Genomic DNA, 17,738 nt, shown 5'->3' with positions numbered 1-17,738 from the left:
TTTCAACCATCTTCTATGAATCGAGGATCAGTTTTTGAGTGGCATATGAGATTCAGGGAAGGCAAGAAGTCTGTGAGGAATGATGAGAGGTTTGGGAAGATTAAGGAAGTTAGAACACCAAAGTTGATTGGCCAAATAAAGAATTTCGTCGATAAGGACCGCTATGTCTCTATACAAACAATGTGTACAGTTTGATGTGTGGGACCTATACACACACTTATTTGCAAGGAATTGAAGATATGAGAGATTTGTGCAATACAGCATCCATAACGCTATACTTGTCACAGACTATTTAACCAAGATAGGCAAAAAGACAGTTCCTCACTATAGTCCAGACCTTAGAGAGATGAAAGAAACTGTGATGAGAGTCATTGCACATTCACAGAAGTGAACTTTCTATGGGGCCTTCCAGAAGTTGTTGGAACAGTACAACACTCGCATTGCAGCCGGAGGAGATTACTTTGAAGGGGACCAGAGTTTTATGTGTGTACTTTGAGCCCCTACAGAAAACGTCTGGAAACTTATTGAACGCATCTCCCGTTTCATCCAATAAAACGGTTAAAGACTATATGCATTTAGTGTCTTTTGACGTTTTTTTTATCTGCTTCTATCTGCCATATTGTAACTTTCGTATATGATCAACCAACGGAATTTCATCCATTGTCATTATGTTGCATTCTTTAGTGCCAATGGTAAACTCGCTGTGCCACTTACTGGCTGCAATTCTTAAAACATTATCGTTGTTTTTCTCGATTCCCTTGCTTTGCTTCAGGTCATTCCCAACCCCATTGCTTTGCTTCAGGTCATTCCCAATCCCATTGCTTTGGTTCAGGCCAACCTGGTCAAATCCACCATTCTGCTTGGATTGAAACTGTTGATCCTGGATATAAAAAAAACAATGGTCTCGTACCAGTGATAGCAAAGAACGATAATGGTGGACTTCGTTAAAGAAATCTGGTCCTTGGGCATGTACGGTGCTCCAGAATCGCAAACTGAAATAATCGTAGAGAGCGCAATCAGCAGGTGCCCTGTCTTTGCAGAATCGTTTGCGCTGTTCGCTGCTCACCTTAATTCGGGGTCGGCGTAGGCCATCGTTTTTTTTTTTTATATATAAAGAATATCGGATATCTGCCAACAGAGATAACGTTTTAGCAGCACCATAGACTCGTCGAAATATTCCATGAGTAAGACAATATCAAAGTCAGCATCGATGTTCTTTATAAACTCTTGAACTTTGGTCGAGTTGTGAAAATGAAACAAGCCAAGATCGAAGGACATTCGATTGCTTGTGAAGAGTGATGGCTTGCGTAAAATTGTCTCCATCAAATTATCGGCTGAAATACCTGGGAACAGTTTATAATAATAAGCAGCTGAAATAACTTGAGCCAAAGGCCGCCGTATCATAGTGAATAAGGTATAATCTTTTATATTGATTGTAGTTTGGTTTTTGTCAATTTTTGAGCCGCATCGTCTTCTTTTAGTCATGAAATTCTGGTTGCAAGACAGTCTAGCTTTTTCTAGCTTGCTTCCATAGACCACTCTCCGCCCATTTAGAACTGCACGAAATGCTGTCTGATTGTACATAACGTGATTGCAAAGTATATTGATGGCCCTGTTGTCATGTGGAACTAGGATATTTGGTGATAGGCGAAGAGTAGTATGTTTACCGAGGTAATTGCTTACCAAAGGAAGGATGAAGGTCAGATTTTTCGACAGACCGTAACGTTGAAGAATGGTCATTACCGAGGTACTTCCAGTTTTGTGCACCTGCGTAAAGAAGACATTGAAAGTATAAAACAGGTTACATTTTAAAAGATGTTATATTAAGCGTTTTATTATAAAATTACCCGTTTTATCTTCATATATAATAAAATAACTGCAGAAATTCCCCTCTGGACCAAACTATTTCACTGGCCGGCATATTTGTATGTGCACGCGATAAACAAATCTACTTCTCTGCGATCGACGCTGTCACCATGCGGAAATAAATCCACTTTTTTTCACAACCGGGAAATTAGTCATATGCATGCATGTAAAACAAAACAATTACGACTTTTTTCACTTCCTTGAGTAATTTCATGTTAAGAACAGCTTTCGGAATAAACCCCTCCAACCTCCCCATGTTAAGAACGGCTTTCGGAATAAACACTTCCAACCTCCCCATGTTAAGAACGGCTTTCAGAATCAACACCCCCCCCCAACCTCTCTATGTTAATAACAGCTTTTGGAATAAACACCGGGGAATATTTTCCCAAAATTTAACTGTGATTCGTTGTCAGGCTACCTATCCACAAATTGTATTAAAAAAAATTGGAGGGGGGGGCAGTGTCGGTCGCAGAGACAGATTTGTTTATCGCACGTGTGTACAAACATGGCGGCCAGTGAATTACAGTGCATAATACAGGTCTTTATATCTCAAAAGCTGCTTTTGTCTCTGTAAAATTTAAATAAGATTTTCTCATTCAGCATAGTAGAAAACCTGCAAAAGTCGTCATTTTAAAGAAAATTGTGGAGGTGGGTGGACCTAATGTAGAAATTCACCTTAGTTTCTATGAACGTTATGGTTTCCGATGGCTAGCTAAACAATGTTTGGCTTATGGCAAAACTATTTGTTATTCATTTACAGATTACCTGAAAACCTATAAATGTTAAATTCATGAAAGGCGTTTAGGAACAACCAATTTACCTTTTCTTGAACATAACCTTTATTAATGCTACAGATTATGGTTATATTGAAGATGTTAACTTTGGATTAAATTCAAGAGGTTATCTCCCAAATATTTTCGTTTTTTTTTTATTGTTATGCAAAAAAAAGAATACAGAAGTTTATTGAATGAAATAAAACGGACTTACTTTTTGCCAACAATTTTATTACTGCAACATATTTCTTTTAATAAAATTCTGTAATTTTTTTCTTTGGAACCAATTGTAATAAAAAAGATGCGATTATTTGGAAGCTAAACTCTTCAATATGTAAATATATATGAAATACATCCGTTTAAAACATCACCAATCTACATAAGCACACAAAAATAACGACAATGACGAGTAAAATACATAAATGTTTATATATTTACGCACACACTCGTTTTTTTCAATTGTGTGTGTGTGTGTGTGTGTGTGTGTGCGTGTGCGCGCGCATGTGTGTGTGTGTGTGTGTATGTGTGTGTGTGTGTGAAAATCTGACTATAGTTATCAGTTTGGCTTTTTTGGGCCTTTTTTGGCCTTTTTTTCTTAAATATTTGGCTTCAAATATTTAGTAGAGTATGGCAACTCAATTAGGGTCAGCTATTTTTTTTTACACAGGAATCATCACTTATCAAGGCTCGGGACCACTCGAGGATAAGGGTTAATGGGTATATATTAGTCAATGTGATTATAGCATAGTAAACATAAAGTAGTGGGAATTTTGTAAATTGGATTACTTGGGGGGGGTCACGATTCATCAAGAACTTGTTTACATTGGACTTGAAGACAATCAGATTGTTGTCAGTTGGAAAGCAGGCAAACGGAACAGAGTTCAACAGGCGTGCAGTTCTACGAAAGAAGCTTTGTTCATGGAATCTACATGGACATGTTTTGAACCTTTAAAACACATAAGTTTCACATTGTAAAATAATTAAAAAAAAAAAAAAACAAGGCTTAAAATTTGAATTATAACGTTCTACCACAGTTAACATCCACTTTTTGGCCACTCCCGTTGTTAATGCTGCCACTAGCATTTGCATTATTCCTTTCAATTTTTTGCACATTTCTACGTCTCTTATCATAGATTACACACTAGCTTACACATTACCAAAATGCCTTTGAAAAAATTGTATACACCCTACTAACAGAAAAGGAAAAAATTTAATGGCTAGAGGCAGCATTAACAACTGATGTGGCAAAAAAGTATGTGTTTCATTTGTTAGAACGTTATCATTACAAACTGATCCCCCCGACTCATTAAAAATACTAGTCATTAAAAATACTACCCCTGACTCATTAAAAATACGAGTCATTAAAAATACTACCCCTGACTCATTAAACTAGTCATTAAAAATACTCCCCCTGACTCATTAAAAATACGAGTCATTAAAAATACTACCTTAAATTTCTTTTTAATCTGAAAATTAAGCCTGTATTCGATGATAAAAACTGAAAGGCTAGGGAATCATTGTTCAGGTCCACAGCAGTGTTTTTTTTTTGTTTTTTTTTTGGTTGTTTCTTTTCCTTACGACAGAATGTTGATACGTTAGGTGAAAGCATAAAATAATCACAGCACATAATCAAATCCCCATGTTAAGAATGAGTTTCTTACTTTGGCACGGTTCATTCATTTTGGGCACTGGTGCCAGTGCCCACTATTTTATTGGGCAGCTATGGCTCCCACTAACAACCATAGTTTAATTGTTTTGTTTTTTTTTTAGGGGAAGGGGGGTACTTCCTCCGGGTAACGCCGTTACACGGGTTCTGCTAGTATTATAATGATATTAAGCATTTTATATTATAATATTAAGCGTTTTAATGCTTTGTTTTATTTAGCACTTTTCGAGAATTCCCTCTATAAAAAAAAAGAAAAATCTGTATGATGTATATACAGAAACAAAATATCATATTCCAAAAATCACTAAAATTGATCAGGTGGTTTTACTTTTAAATAAGAAAATCAAATTTCATGACTTTACTACTAGTTTACGACGCCATCTTGAAAAGATTTTGTAAGAACAAGGGATATAACTCCAAATCGAGATTTTAGAAAGTCATTCTTAACATGGAAAAGGGGTGGGTATTGAAAATGTTGCTTAAAAATAGTTATTTTCATAAAATTAAAACTATGAGAGGCATGCCAAAATTTCTATTTTTTATTCTGCCTGAATGACATTATTTTTTAAATATTTATACCAGGCATTATTGTTTTAAATATTTATAGATATGTTATAGACATTTTTTTAAATTAATATCATAGGCATCATGTTTTAAATATATATATATATATTTTTTTTTACATGAAGGTCACCACTTATCAAGGCCTGGAAGCCACTCGGAGATAAGGGTTATTGTATGTACAGTAATCAATGAGATAGTATCGTAGTAATCATTAGTATTGGATATTTGAGAGGGTGTCTTACTTAAGAGATCGGTTTGTCAGGAATTTGTTTGTGTTGGACTTGAAGACAGCTAAGTCGTAGTCAGGTGGGAAACAGGCAAACTGAAGAGAGTTCCGCAGTCGTGCACTTCTGAGAAAGAAGCTTTGTTCATGGAATCTACATTTGGATTTAGGCAAAGATAAAGAGTGGGGAAAATTAATGACAGTAGTTTCAGTTAGACGGGTGTTTTTCGTGAAAGATTGGCAAGGGGGGGGGACCAGAGATTGAAGCTCTGACGAGCACTTGCTATGGAAATAATGATAAAACAAAGACAGGCTCACAACGTCTCTTCTGTGGGAGAGAGGCTGCAGGGAAGAGAAAAGGGCATCCCCCACTAAGCCACAAAGTCTATTTTGTACTCTGTCAAGGCAGGATAGGCTGCTTTTAGCAGCTCCTGCCCAGATGTGGCAGCAGTACTCCATCCTTGGACGTACTTGGCTTTTATACAGATAGAGAATTGCATCAGTAGTGAGATATCTTCTGGAGTAGTAGGAGGATCCCACCATTTTCCCAGCATCCTTGGCAACAGACCTGATGTACGTGTTCCATTTCAGATCAGGAGTAAAGGTTAAACCCAGAAGCTTGTCAAAACATGGAGCCTCCTCAAGACGAGAGCCATCCATTTCAATTGATGCCAGATGGGGATCAGAGCGTTGATGATGTAAAGATAGAAGCTTGGTTTTGGATGCATTAAAAGTGACCAGCCACCTCTTCCCCCACTGGATCACGTGCTCAAGATCAGAAAAGAGAGAATCAGAGAGAACTTTGTCATTTACGGCCTTTGACGTGTTGCCATATATGGTCGTGTCATCAGCATAGATGTTAACGAATGATTTAAGTATATGTTTTGGGAGATTATTGATGTAGATTAGGAAGAGAGTTGGGCCCAGGTTGAACCCCTGAGGGACTCCAGCATTAATACTGTGGGCCTCTGATTTCTGCCCATCAACCACTATATTTATATCAGGCATTATGTTTTAATGATTTATATCAGACATAATTTTTTAAATATATATAGATGTATTATAGATATCATTTTTTAAATATTTATATCATAGACATTATCTTTTTAAATATTTATATCATATGCGTTATTGCATTATCTTTCAAATATTTATTTCAGGCAATATTTTTCATGATTTATATCCCAGATATTATCTTTTTATATATTTATATCATAGGCGTTAGTGCGTTATCTTTTAAATATTTATTTTGGGCATTATTTTTTAGATATTTATAAATATATCTCAGATTTTATTATTTAAATATTTATACCATAGGAATTATATTTTAAATATTTATAACAGGTAATATTTTTTTAAATATTTGTATCAGGGATTATTTTTTAAATCTTTCTACGAGGCGTTTTTTTAAATATTTGTATTAGGGATTATTATTTATATTTATATTAGGCATTATTTATAAAATATTTATATCAGGGATTATTTTTTAAATATTTATATCAGCGATTAATTTTAGTGTTTATAGATAAATCATAGGCATTACTATTAAATAATTATATAATAGGCATTATGTTTTACATATTTATATCAGGTATTATTTTTTAAATATTTACATCAGGCCTTAGTTTTTAGATATTTATAGATATGTCATACACATTATTTTTTAAAATATTTATGTTATAAGCCTTATTTTTTTAATATTTATATCATAGGTGTTATGTTTTAAATATTTATATTAGGCATTATTTTTTAAATATTTGCATAAGGCATTATGTTTTAAATATTCATATCAGCGATTAATTTTAGTGTTTATAGATAAATCATAGGCATTACTATTAAATAATTATATAATAGGCATTATGTTTTACATATTTATATCAGGTATTATTTTTTAAATATTTACATCAGGCCTTAGTTTTTAGATATTTATAGATATGTCATACACATTATTTTTAAAAATATTTATGTTATAAGCCTTATTTTTTTTAATATTTATATCATAGGTGTTATGTTTTAAATATTTATATAAGGCATTATTTTTTAAATATTTGTATAAGGCATTATTTTTTAAATATTTGTATAAGGCATTATTTTTAGATCTTTATAGATATATCATAGATATCATTTTTATAAAATCTATATGATAGACATTATTTTTTAAATATTCATAGATATATCATAGATATTGTACATATATTTAAATATTTGTATAAGGCATTATTTTTTTAATATTTGTATAAGGCATTATTTTTTAAATATTTGTATAAGGCATTATTTTTTAAATATTTGTATAAGGCATCATTTTTTAAATATTTGTATAAGGCATTATTTTTTAAATATTTGTATAAGGCATTATTTTTTAAATATTTGTATAAGGCATTATTTTTTAAATATATATATCAGGCATTATTTTTGAAATATTTGTATAAGGCATTATTTTTTAAATATTTGTATAAGGCATTATGTTCAGATCTTTATAGATATATCATAGATATCATTTTTATAAAATCTATATGATAGACATTATTTTTTAAATATTCATAGATATATCATAGATATTATTGTTCAAATATTTATAACATTGAGAATTTTATTTTAATTTATATCACAGACATATTTTTTTAAAATATTTATATTATATATAATTTTTTTTAAATAGTTATATCAGGCATTATTTTTTAAATATTTATATTTGGCATTATTTTTTAAATATCTATATCTGATATTATTTTTTAAATATTTATATCTGGCATTATTTTTTTTTAAATATAGAGATTATGGCTATTATTTTTTAGAATTTTATGGATATATCATAGAAATTATTTTATAAATATTTATATCGTTGACATTATTTTTTAAAATTTTCGTATCATAAGTATTATTTTTTTAAAATATTTGTATCATAGGCGTTATGCTTAAAATATTTATATTAGGCATTATTTTTTAATGTTTGTATCAATTATTATTTTTTAGATATTTATAAATATGTCATAGACATCATTTTTTTAAATATTTGTCATAGGCATTATTATTTTATTTTTATTTATGAGTCATAACTTATTAAGGCCGAAAGGCCACTTGGGGATAAAGGTTAATGAATGCAAGGTGGTAGTGTAGTAATTGTTAATGGTGTTAATTAGGTAGAATTTGATTATTTATGGGGATGGCTTAACAAGAACTTGTTTACATTGAATGTGAAGGCTACCATGATTTATTCAACCGGGAAGCAGAACAGTGCAACAGTCTTCCACAGGCGAGCAGTTCTGGAAAAGAAGCTTTCTTCATGGATCTGTGTTTAGATTTAGGACCAGATAGAGAGTTGGGGAAATCATTTACAGTGGTTGTAGCTAGTCGTGTGTTTTTTGTGAAAGCTTGGCAAGGTGGAACCATAAATTGGAGTGTCATGAAAATAACGATAGAGCATATATGGCGTGACCACCTCAGGGAGCGATAGAGTTCCCATTGGGGGAGATTGAGACCCCCTAACCACTGAGTAAGGCCAGGTAATTATGCTGATATTGTCTGTTAAACATTATTGGATGCCCAGGCAGCGGTGGGTAACCTTGCTGAAAGGATGAATTTATTGTGTTTCTGTAAAACAGACATAATTTTACTGTTTGAGAAAAAATTACAAGAGATGTCATTTTTAAAGCTAGAACGAAATATAATTTCATTCTTGGCCTGGCAAAACCCGGCTCAATGATGTCTGGCTTTTGAGTGTAAGGTTAGACGGGGTCAAACAGTCAACCCCCGTGAGCGTGTGAATGAGATTGAGCTGTGATCACACGCTTTCAGACTGTGCAAGGCATCGGGACTTCCCCCGGAATAACGTGTTGATCGATGATTGCTCTAGCAGTTTACCCCAACCAACCCCTTTCCTCAATATATGAGCAAATGCCCAGGCCAAAAAGGAACAGATTAGAGCCAAATCTCGAGAGAGAACAATGCCCCAGGAAGACGCTAACCCCTCCTTCCGTCCACCGTCGCCAACGTAGAGAATGAAGAATAAGTTTCTAGACTGTTTTCTGGTGTAACGAGATCGAACTGAACAATTGTACAGATGTTAGATACCTGTAAATTTTGTGAATTAACTTTTGGTAGACTAGAAACCTCTGTATTTGTTTTCTTTTGGCCTGCATGAGAAGCTAATTAATTTTCAGCAGACGCTGGCATCTGGAGTCAACAATGAGGCCTTTGACACAGAAGAATTTTGTAAAGAACTCCCGGGAGAAGGACGATCACAACTGTTGCCACGTCAACGGGGTCAGAGACCACATCTAGTGGCCAGTGTAAGGGAGGCTTTACACATAGACAGGCTTGCAACATCTCTTCTGTGGGAAAAAAGTTGCGGGGAAGAGAAAAGTACATCACCTACTGAGTTTTGATGCCAGTTTTGAACTCTAGGATAGACTGCTCCTGCCTAGATGTGGCAACGGTACTCTATCTTAGGATGTACTTGGCTCTTATACAGAAAGAGGATTACATCAGCAGTGAGATACCTGCTGTGCGGTAGAGTGATTCCACTATTTTTCCAGCGGTCTTGGCAGCAGATTTGATTTATGTGTTCCATTTCAGATCAGGAGAGAAAGTCAGTCCCAGAAGCTTGTCAAGACATGGCGCTTTCCCAAGACAAGAACCATTCAATTGGAGTATTAGGAGGGTCAGAGCAATTATGATGAAAGTAGAGAAGCTTGGTTTTCGATGCATTCAAATTAAACAGTCACCTTTTTCCCCGTTGCATCACATTCTCAAGGTCTGAAGAGAGAGATCAGAAAGATCTTGGCTATTGCTGATCTTTGAAGTGCTGCCATAGATTGTTGTGTAGAAAAATACTGTGGATATTTTAGTTTTTTACAGTTACTTCAACAAAAAATGAGACATAAAAAAGCCAGAAAATTCAACCACTCAACACAAATACAACGACCAAACATAAAATAGAGCCGTGATGAGGGCAACAGTTTGGAATATGCTTTAATGTTTCATGTTTACTTACCTTGATAAAGAGAATATAATTTTGTGGTCGACAGTAAGTGACTTTCAAGGGGGGAGCACTCAGCGGTTGACGATTGGGGTACGTCACATATCCCATCATGCAATATATTATAACAATAACAAGGAATACAAGAGTAAAGGAAGTAAAACGCAGCCAGAATTTTGCATGAATTGTCCGGTGCCTGAAACAAATGATGAAAATACTCAATAATTTTTTAAAGACCAACTTCAAATTTAAAAAAAAAACTCAAATTTAAAGTTTAAAATTAATTCTCTCTTAAAATCAATTTGTCGGTTAGTATTTCGATTGGTGGGCCTTGCTCATAAAATATAGACTCCAACTGGTGTACAATGCTTGGTGAATTTTGCCGACATAGAGACCTCCATATTGCAAATCACAAAGGACTACAATCAGTGAAGATAGTGGTCACTGCCATAATGAGTAATGTTCACACCCAACCTGTTTCAATTGTCTCCCTTTGCATCAGTGTACAAGTGCAAGATTTATCGACTGAAACGCCTTACATGTTTTAACCACCATCCGTAGATTATCTTTCGACCCAGTTGGGTGCTTCCATTTGACAGATGCGTGCGATTTGCTAGGACAATTTTATTGTCACCTGACTTTACTGATGCTATATCTACTGTGATCCCATACTCAGTAACCAAGCATTTTACTGGCTACCTTAGTGGTGAATTCTTATCTAATCTGTCTTACATGTACATGTAGATGTACAATCTTCACTTGTCACTGGAGCACCAGGTTAACTACCAATTTAATATGTCACACATTATTTGCTGGGCTCAAGCAGCTTGCATCCTCGATGACTGATCTGTTGGCTTCTAGCATGACCCCAGTGGCAAACTGTGGCAAACTGTAACCTCACACACCAATCACCTTGCACAGGATTGTCCTAATGTATCCTGCTAAGCATTTCCATCAACATACTCCTGAAAGAGGGGTCATGCGTTTCATCATCCCAGTGGTAAATTTGTTGGCGTGATGTTTTATGAATGCTGTAGCTACATGGAACCATCTGAAAACTGGAAAAATTGTTCGCCTCATCATGACTGATGTATATTCTGGAGCATCTCCTCCTCATATCCATTGTAGTCTACCACCATCTCCTCCTCATATCCATTGTAGTCTACACGATCTTCTCCTCATATCCATTGTAGTCTACCACCATCCCCTCCTCATATCCATTGTAGTCTACCACGATCTCCTCCTCATATCCATTTTAGTCTACCAGCATCTCCTCCTCATATCCACCATTGCTGTGAATACACAATCCTAGCACTCTTGCTCTTTCTTGAAGTCGCTCAAGAGACTTACAGGCCAATCCAAATTTTTTAAAATGTTTCTTCACTCAATCCGCAGATGTGAGATGTAAATTGATGAAAACACTGCTGATGTACGATTACGTGGCTCATTGTATTGACGTATCCTGGGAAAATAACTGCATTTATAATTGATCGCATCATTATTGGTGCACATTCAGGCCAAACCCAAATCTAACAGAACAGAAACTGACTTTTTGTGTTTTTTGTCTTTCCTTAGTTTGATGTTTGGATTTTCAACAAATGAAGACAATGTTCTTTGATCTCTTCCAAGACTTGCAACAATACGTTCCTTTTCACTAGTTGTCAATAGACCTTTTCTAACATTTTGGAAGACCTGCACACTTAAAATTCCCAGAAAATAGAAAAATTTTAATAACTTTTCAAATATTTGTTTAAATACCACAAAAATCAGGGAAATACGGCACCTTGTTATGCTCTTCCAGTGTACCAAATTTCACTTCTCTGCGTTTCAGAGCAATTTCAAAATCAAAAAAATATTGACCTGCAATAAAGCGCTACACAGGGTTTATGCAAAGTTGATACATGTCACCCACTAAAAGTGAGGTTAGAAGAACATCGAAAACTCATAATACATGGAAAGACTGAAAAATTGGTTATGACTGATTATGTATGGAGGGAAAATGGAAACCATCTACCTTTATGGGATAAAGTAAAAATTATAGATATATAGAATTTGTACTAGAATTATCTACAATGACGCATGGTGCAGCGGTTGGAAAAATTCAGTGTGTAAAAGTAAAGATTGAAGGTTTAATCCTCAATGTTGGCAACCGAAAATACAATTGCAAATTACTTATGATTTTTAATAAGTCATGGCTGACAGAGCAAAAGCATGCTACCCCATTGCGTTTATTTTTAATATACTTTATTTCACTTTTATATTCTGATATAGATAATGCTTCATTATAATTTTCTCTTGCTATTAAATATTTATTCATTATAAGAAAATCCGGATATTTGTTTTGCCAGTATTGGATGATTTGATTTATAGTCAATATATAATAACGTTGTATTGGGTTTATGGTATGATTCATATGTATTGTTAATTAAGTTAAGTCATTCACCCATGCAGCATCTGGGGAACCTATCGTAATATAAAAGTTTAGTTCTCTGTTTTTCAAGTTCAATACTAGTTAAATACTGCGGATAAATCACTTTGTAACTGTACAAATGTAAAAGAATGTCCTTTGAATGGTAAATGTCTCATTTTTAATATAGTATATAAATGTGAAGTCATTGATATTGATAGAATCAGCAGGTATATAGGTTCACAGCTGTCGATTTACAGACAGATTCAGTAACAATATAGCATAATTTAAAATATCTATTCTAAGTAATAAGAATAAAATAATATCATTAGCAAAATGAGTAAGGGAACTAAGTAAAAATAACAAATTGAAATGATCTATACTAGGAAGTGCTAGTAAATGCTCAACCTTTGCACACTAGAATCATATCATATAATATCAAAAGAAAGTCTTCTAAACAAACGACAGGAGGTAGTTCAAAATTGTTAGCATAGATCTAAAATGGAACACGTACATCAAGTCTGTTGCCAAGGTCGCTGGAAAGATGGTGGGATCCTTCTACCGCTCCAGAAGATATCTCACTACTGATGCAATTCTCTATCTATATAAAAGCCAAGTACGTCCAAGGATTGAATACTGTTGCCATATCTGGGCAGGAGCTGCTAAAAACAGCCTATCCTGCCTTGACAGAGTACAAAATAGACTTCGTGGCTTAGTGGGGGATGCCCTTTTCTCTACCCTGCAACCTCTCTCCCACAGAAGAGACGTTGCGAGCCTATCCTTGTTTTATCGTTATTTCCATGGCAGGTGCTCGTCTGAACTTCAATCTCTGGTCCCCTCCTCGCCAATCTTTCACGAAAAACACCCGTCTAGCTGAATCCACTGTGAAAAATTTCCCCCACTCTATATCTGTGCCTAAATCAAAACGCGGATTCCATGAACAAAGCTTCTTTCTTAGAACTGCACGCCTGTGGAACTCTGTTCCGTCTGCCTGCTTCCCACCTGACTACAACTTGGATGTGTTCAAGTCCAACGTTAACAAATTCCTAATGAACCACCCCCTTAAGTAAACACTTCATCAAATCTCCACACTAACGGAATGTACTTGCAATAACCCTTATCCCTGAGTGGCTTCCGGGCCTTGATAAGTGGTGATCACTGTGTAAAAAAAAAATATATAGTTATAATCTGTCTCAACTAAAACCTGATTAGGTTCAACAGTGTAAATTAATGATTTCTATTTTAAGAAAAAAAAAAGGAATGGTGAGGGTAGCTGAAACATTAAGTTAAACTGACACAAATAAATAACCCAAATGCAATAATAGCACCATTAGTGTTAAATCTTTAGTTGTAACGGTATATATCTAGTTAATAAATTGGAATAAATAATATTAGTAAATAGGTAGTGTGTTTATTGTAAATACAAGTAGAAATTTGATATATTTAGGTTTAGTAATTTAGATTAGGCAATATATGCTTGTTTGAAGGTAATTATGATTTTGGTTGAAAATAATAAATTTTAAACTTATGAACAAATATAAAAAATAATAAAAATAAAAAATAAAAGGAATACTGAGGCTAGTTGAAATATCAAGTTAAAATGACCCAAATTACTAACCCGAACCTAATATAATCATGATTGGCATTGAATATTTAGATGTAAAGTTATATATATATATATATATATATATATATATATATATATATATATATATATATATATATATATATATATATATATATCGGAGCAAACAGTTAATAAAACATGTTAAAAAACACTTTGAAAAAGAGTTAAAAACATTTAATTTGAAAAGGAAACACTTGATAAGTGGATAGTCCTTTTTTTTGTACTCATTTCAAAGTGTTTTTTAACATATTTTATTAACTGTTTGCTCATATATATATATATATATATATATATATATATATATATATATATATATATACAGGGTGTCCGAAAGTTACTATACAGTCTTATTGTTTTATTGTATTATATTTGTATTAATAGTTAATATTTATTTTTTTACAGGTTTATTTAATCAAGCATGCCACGTAAGACTGTACAGTAACTTTACGGACACCCTGTATATATATATATATATATATATATATATATATATATATATATATATATATATATATATATATATATATATATATATATATATATATAGTTGTATTCCTGTCTGTGTAAATGAAAAGAAAATACAACATTTTTTTGCAGCTATACCTACCATTATTACTATGGATTAAAATATGACTGATTTTACTTACAAAAGCATGTTCCCCGTACTTATTTGGGTCTTTTTTACACACTGAGCAGCACACGACACAAACGGATAATAGCAGCATAATGCATGCATCACTGCGTGACAGATGTTATCACTTTTATACAGGTTTGCACAAAAGTGAAGGCGAGACGCAGTTTTTGTTTAACAACTTTCTTTTTGATTTTTTCCAATTCACGTATTTTTTTTTTTTTTTGGTAGTATTATCGAATGTTTGTATGCAGAAGCCATATGTTACATCAGAGGTGTGAAACATTTTCTAACGTTGAGCCACATTTGAACTGTGTGGCAACAATGCGGACTAGTTACTGTAAGAAAATGAAATATTATGTAGACTTATGAGAACTACAGTTACATAATTAAGTACATTCTGTAATATTGTAAATACATTTAAAAATCAAAACATGATATTCAAACATTTTATTACTTTTTTAACATGAAACTTGGTATTTTGCATTTGCACATAATTTGTCAATGCTTGCTCTGGTAGATGTTGTAGCCACTCTAAGTTGACTTGATAAATTTCCATCTGTGAGCTGACTTTGGTAGTGATTTTTTTGTGTATTTAAATTTTGAAAAGAATTTTTCACAATCATATGCTTCAAAAAATTGAAATCATTTCCCTGGCATATTGCTCTAAATTTGGATGCTTTCCACACATATAGTTTTTGTAAAAAGTTATCAAGTCTTTTGTATCGTATGCTCATGTAAGACTTTAAATCTATCTGGTCCATTTGACAGTTCTTAGGGCTTTCTTCTGGTGCAACATCAAAGGGTTGAGAAAACAGCTTGAAATCTTTCTCACATTTACTGAAATCTTCAAATCTGTTTGTAAACTTGTCAGCATTTTCAGCATACTTAGAACATCCTAACTCAGCTATTTCTGCTTTTCTAAGAGCGAAAGTAGGAAAATGGATGAGTTGTGTCTTAAGTTTAAGTTTCTTTCCGAATGTTTACCAACTGTTGTGATAAAAGTGTCGTCCCAAAGAAAAAAATCTACAGATTTATTTAAAAACTTTTATTATAAAAATCAATTCAGGTAATTTGATTATATAGTAGAGTTGATATATATTTAATGTAGCTGCCTTCAGCCTTAATCACCACTTCAATACGAGTCCAGAACTGGGAGCATACCTTTTCCACAAGCGCCGATGGGAGCTCGCCAAATACTCAGTGGATGGCAGCGATCAGACTGGCTTTCGACGTATGGCCAAACGAAGAAGTCCGTAATCCAGTGAGTTCAGGGAAGGAGGTGGGTAGTGAGAGAAGGGTAGCATTCCTTTTGAAGCCAAGCCTGGGTCTCTTTGGACTTGTGGGCTGGCGTCGAGTCCCACTGCCACACCCAGGGTCTGGCAGTGACCACTTCGTTGCACCAGGCGATCACCACACTCTTCAGCACAGTCAGGAACATTTTGCTGTTGATTTTCAAGCCGACTTTGAAGATGTGAGGTCGCATGATGGCGCACTTATTTGAAGACCATAACCGTGGCCGGAAACTTCATTGAGCTGTGCCCTTAAGTGTTGAACTGTCCATATTTGCATTTGATTGTGCTGGCAATGGTCCTGTTGTCATAACTTGGATCGGTATAGAACATGAATTGCATAGTGTCGCATCTCTAATTTCACTCGTTGAACATTGTGTCACTTTTAGACATGATAGAAGGTTCCTATCACTCTTGGGATTTGTACACAACTGGCCAACTAGTAGATGGTCAGCAACAAAAAAGAAAACCAGGTTTCATCAAATGGAACTGGAATCATGCCATCTTTTCGAGGGCGACATTTTTATTGTTCCTTCCATTTAATTCTACAAGATGTTGTGTGATATTAGTTAGAAAAGCAAGATCATTTTGTGAGATTTTGTTTAATTTTTAATTTTTGAGCGATTACCGAGACTAACCAGATTACCATCTAATTTCGGACATTTTTTTCTTATTCTAACGTAAGGTTCGACACTACTTGTGTTTCAAAATAAATAAACGCTTTAAAATAAGTAAAAACTTATCCAGGTAGATAGAAGAGTAACTTATCTTGCCTTTCCATTTTTTACATAAAATAGGCGATGCCATCATTTTGCATGTAAATTAAATTGTGTGTAAATTTGACAGATAGTCGAAAGCGCTAAGTATAAATAATAGAAGTAACATCTTTTTTCTATTTTATTTTGTTAGATTTGGATATTTACACAAATATTTTATTTAGTAAAAGTAATAAATTTATCATGGTAAAATATTTATGTATTTATTTGTCCACTGGGTTAATATTTTTCTCATACAATAAATATATCCATTCAAACGGCTAACATATTAACAAGTTATACATTATGGTTAACATTAATCTCTATCTCTCTCTCTCTCTCTCTCTCTCTATATATATATATATATATATATATATATATATATATATATATATATACACATATATATGTATATATATATATACATATATATATATATATATTATTTTTAAAACAGTAATCAATAGTAATAAATAGTAATAAATAAAAATGTTATATACGTCCAAACAAATTAAAGGGCGACTTTCTACGTAAATAAAAAAAAAAGGAAAGAAAAATGAGCTTCGAGACGGAGCCAATATTAACCGTATTTATCGTTTGAAACAACAACAATAACAAATATATATATATATACATATATATATATATATATATATATATATATATATATATATATATATATATATATATATATATATATATATCATGATTCTTTGAGGGGTACAAAATTTATATAATGCAATCATGAAGGGAAGACTAAAACTCATGATTAAAGTGTTAAAATAAAATCCACGTGTGGAATAAAATTAACAGGTGAAGAGAATAAAAAGGGGAAAAAGAAACTGGTGGTATCAGCTGACCGGTTTCGCCCTCACTTATCAAAGCTGTATCGCGGGATTTGAGTGAACAACATAAAAAAAAAAGGAGTTAAGACACTAATGGGAATCGAGATTATG

General features: G+C 33.4%; 1 protein-coding gene across 1 annotated transcript; it reads right to left on the bottom strand.

Annotated features, from left to right (window-relative positions):
• Positions 1–535: 535 nt before the first annotated feature.
• Positions 536–16,174, bottom strand: LOC145297496 (galactosylceramide sulfotransferase-like). The gene is made up of 3 exons (XM_080143392.1): positions 14,752–16,174; positions 10,086–10,266; positions 536–1,767 (listed from the first exon to the last, which is right to left on the bottom strand). Exons 1-3 carry the CDS (start codon positions 14,838–14,840, stop codon positions 1,105–1,107), a joined length of 933 nt encoding a protein of 310 aa, XP_079999518.1. The 5' UTR covers positions 14,841–16,174; the 3' UTR covers positions 536–1,104.
• Positions 16,175–17,738: the final 1,564 nt, after the last annotated feature.

The sequence above is a fragment of the Euprymna scolopes genome, chromosome 18 (genome assembly GCF_053919585.1).
Source record: "Euprymna scolopes isolate OS-2025 chromosome 18, ASM5391958v1, whole genome shotgun sequence".
In the NCBI taxonomy this organism is placed as follows: domain Eukaryota; kingdom Metazoa; phylum Mollusca; class Cephalopoda; order Sepiida; family Sepiolidae; genus Euprymna; species Euprymna scolopes.
This window is presented reverse-complemented; position numbering and strand designations above follow the sequence as displayed.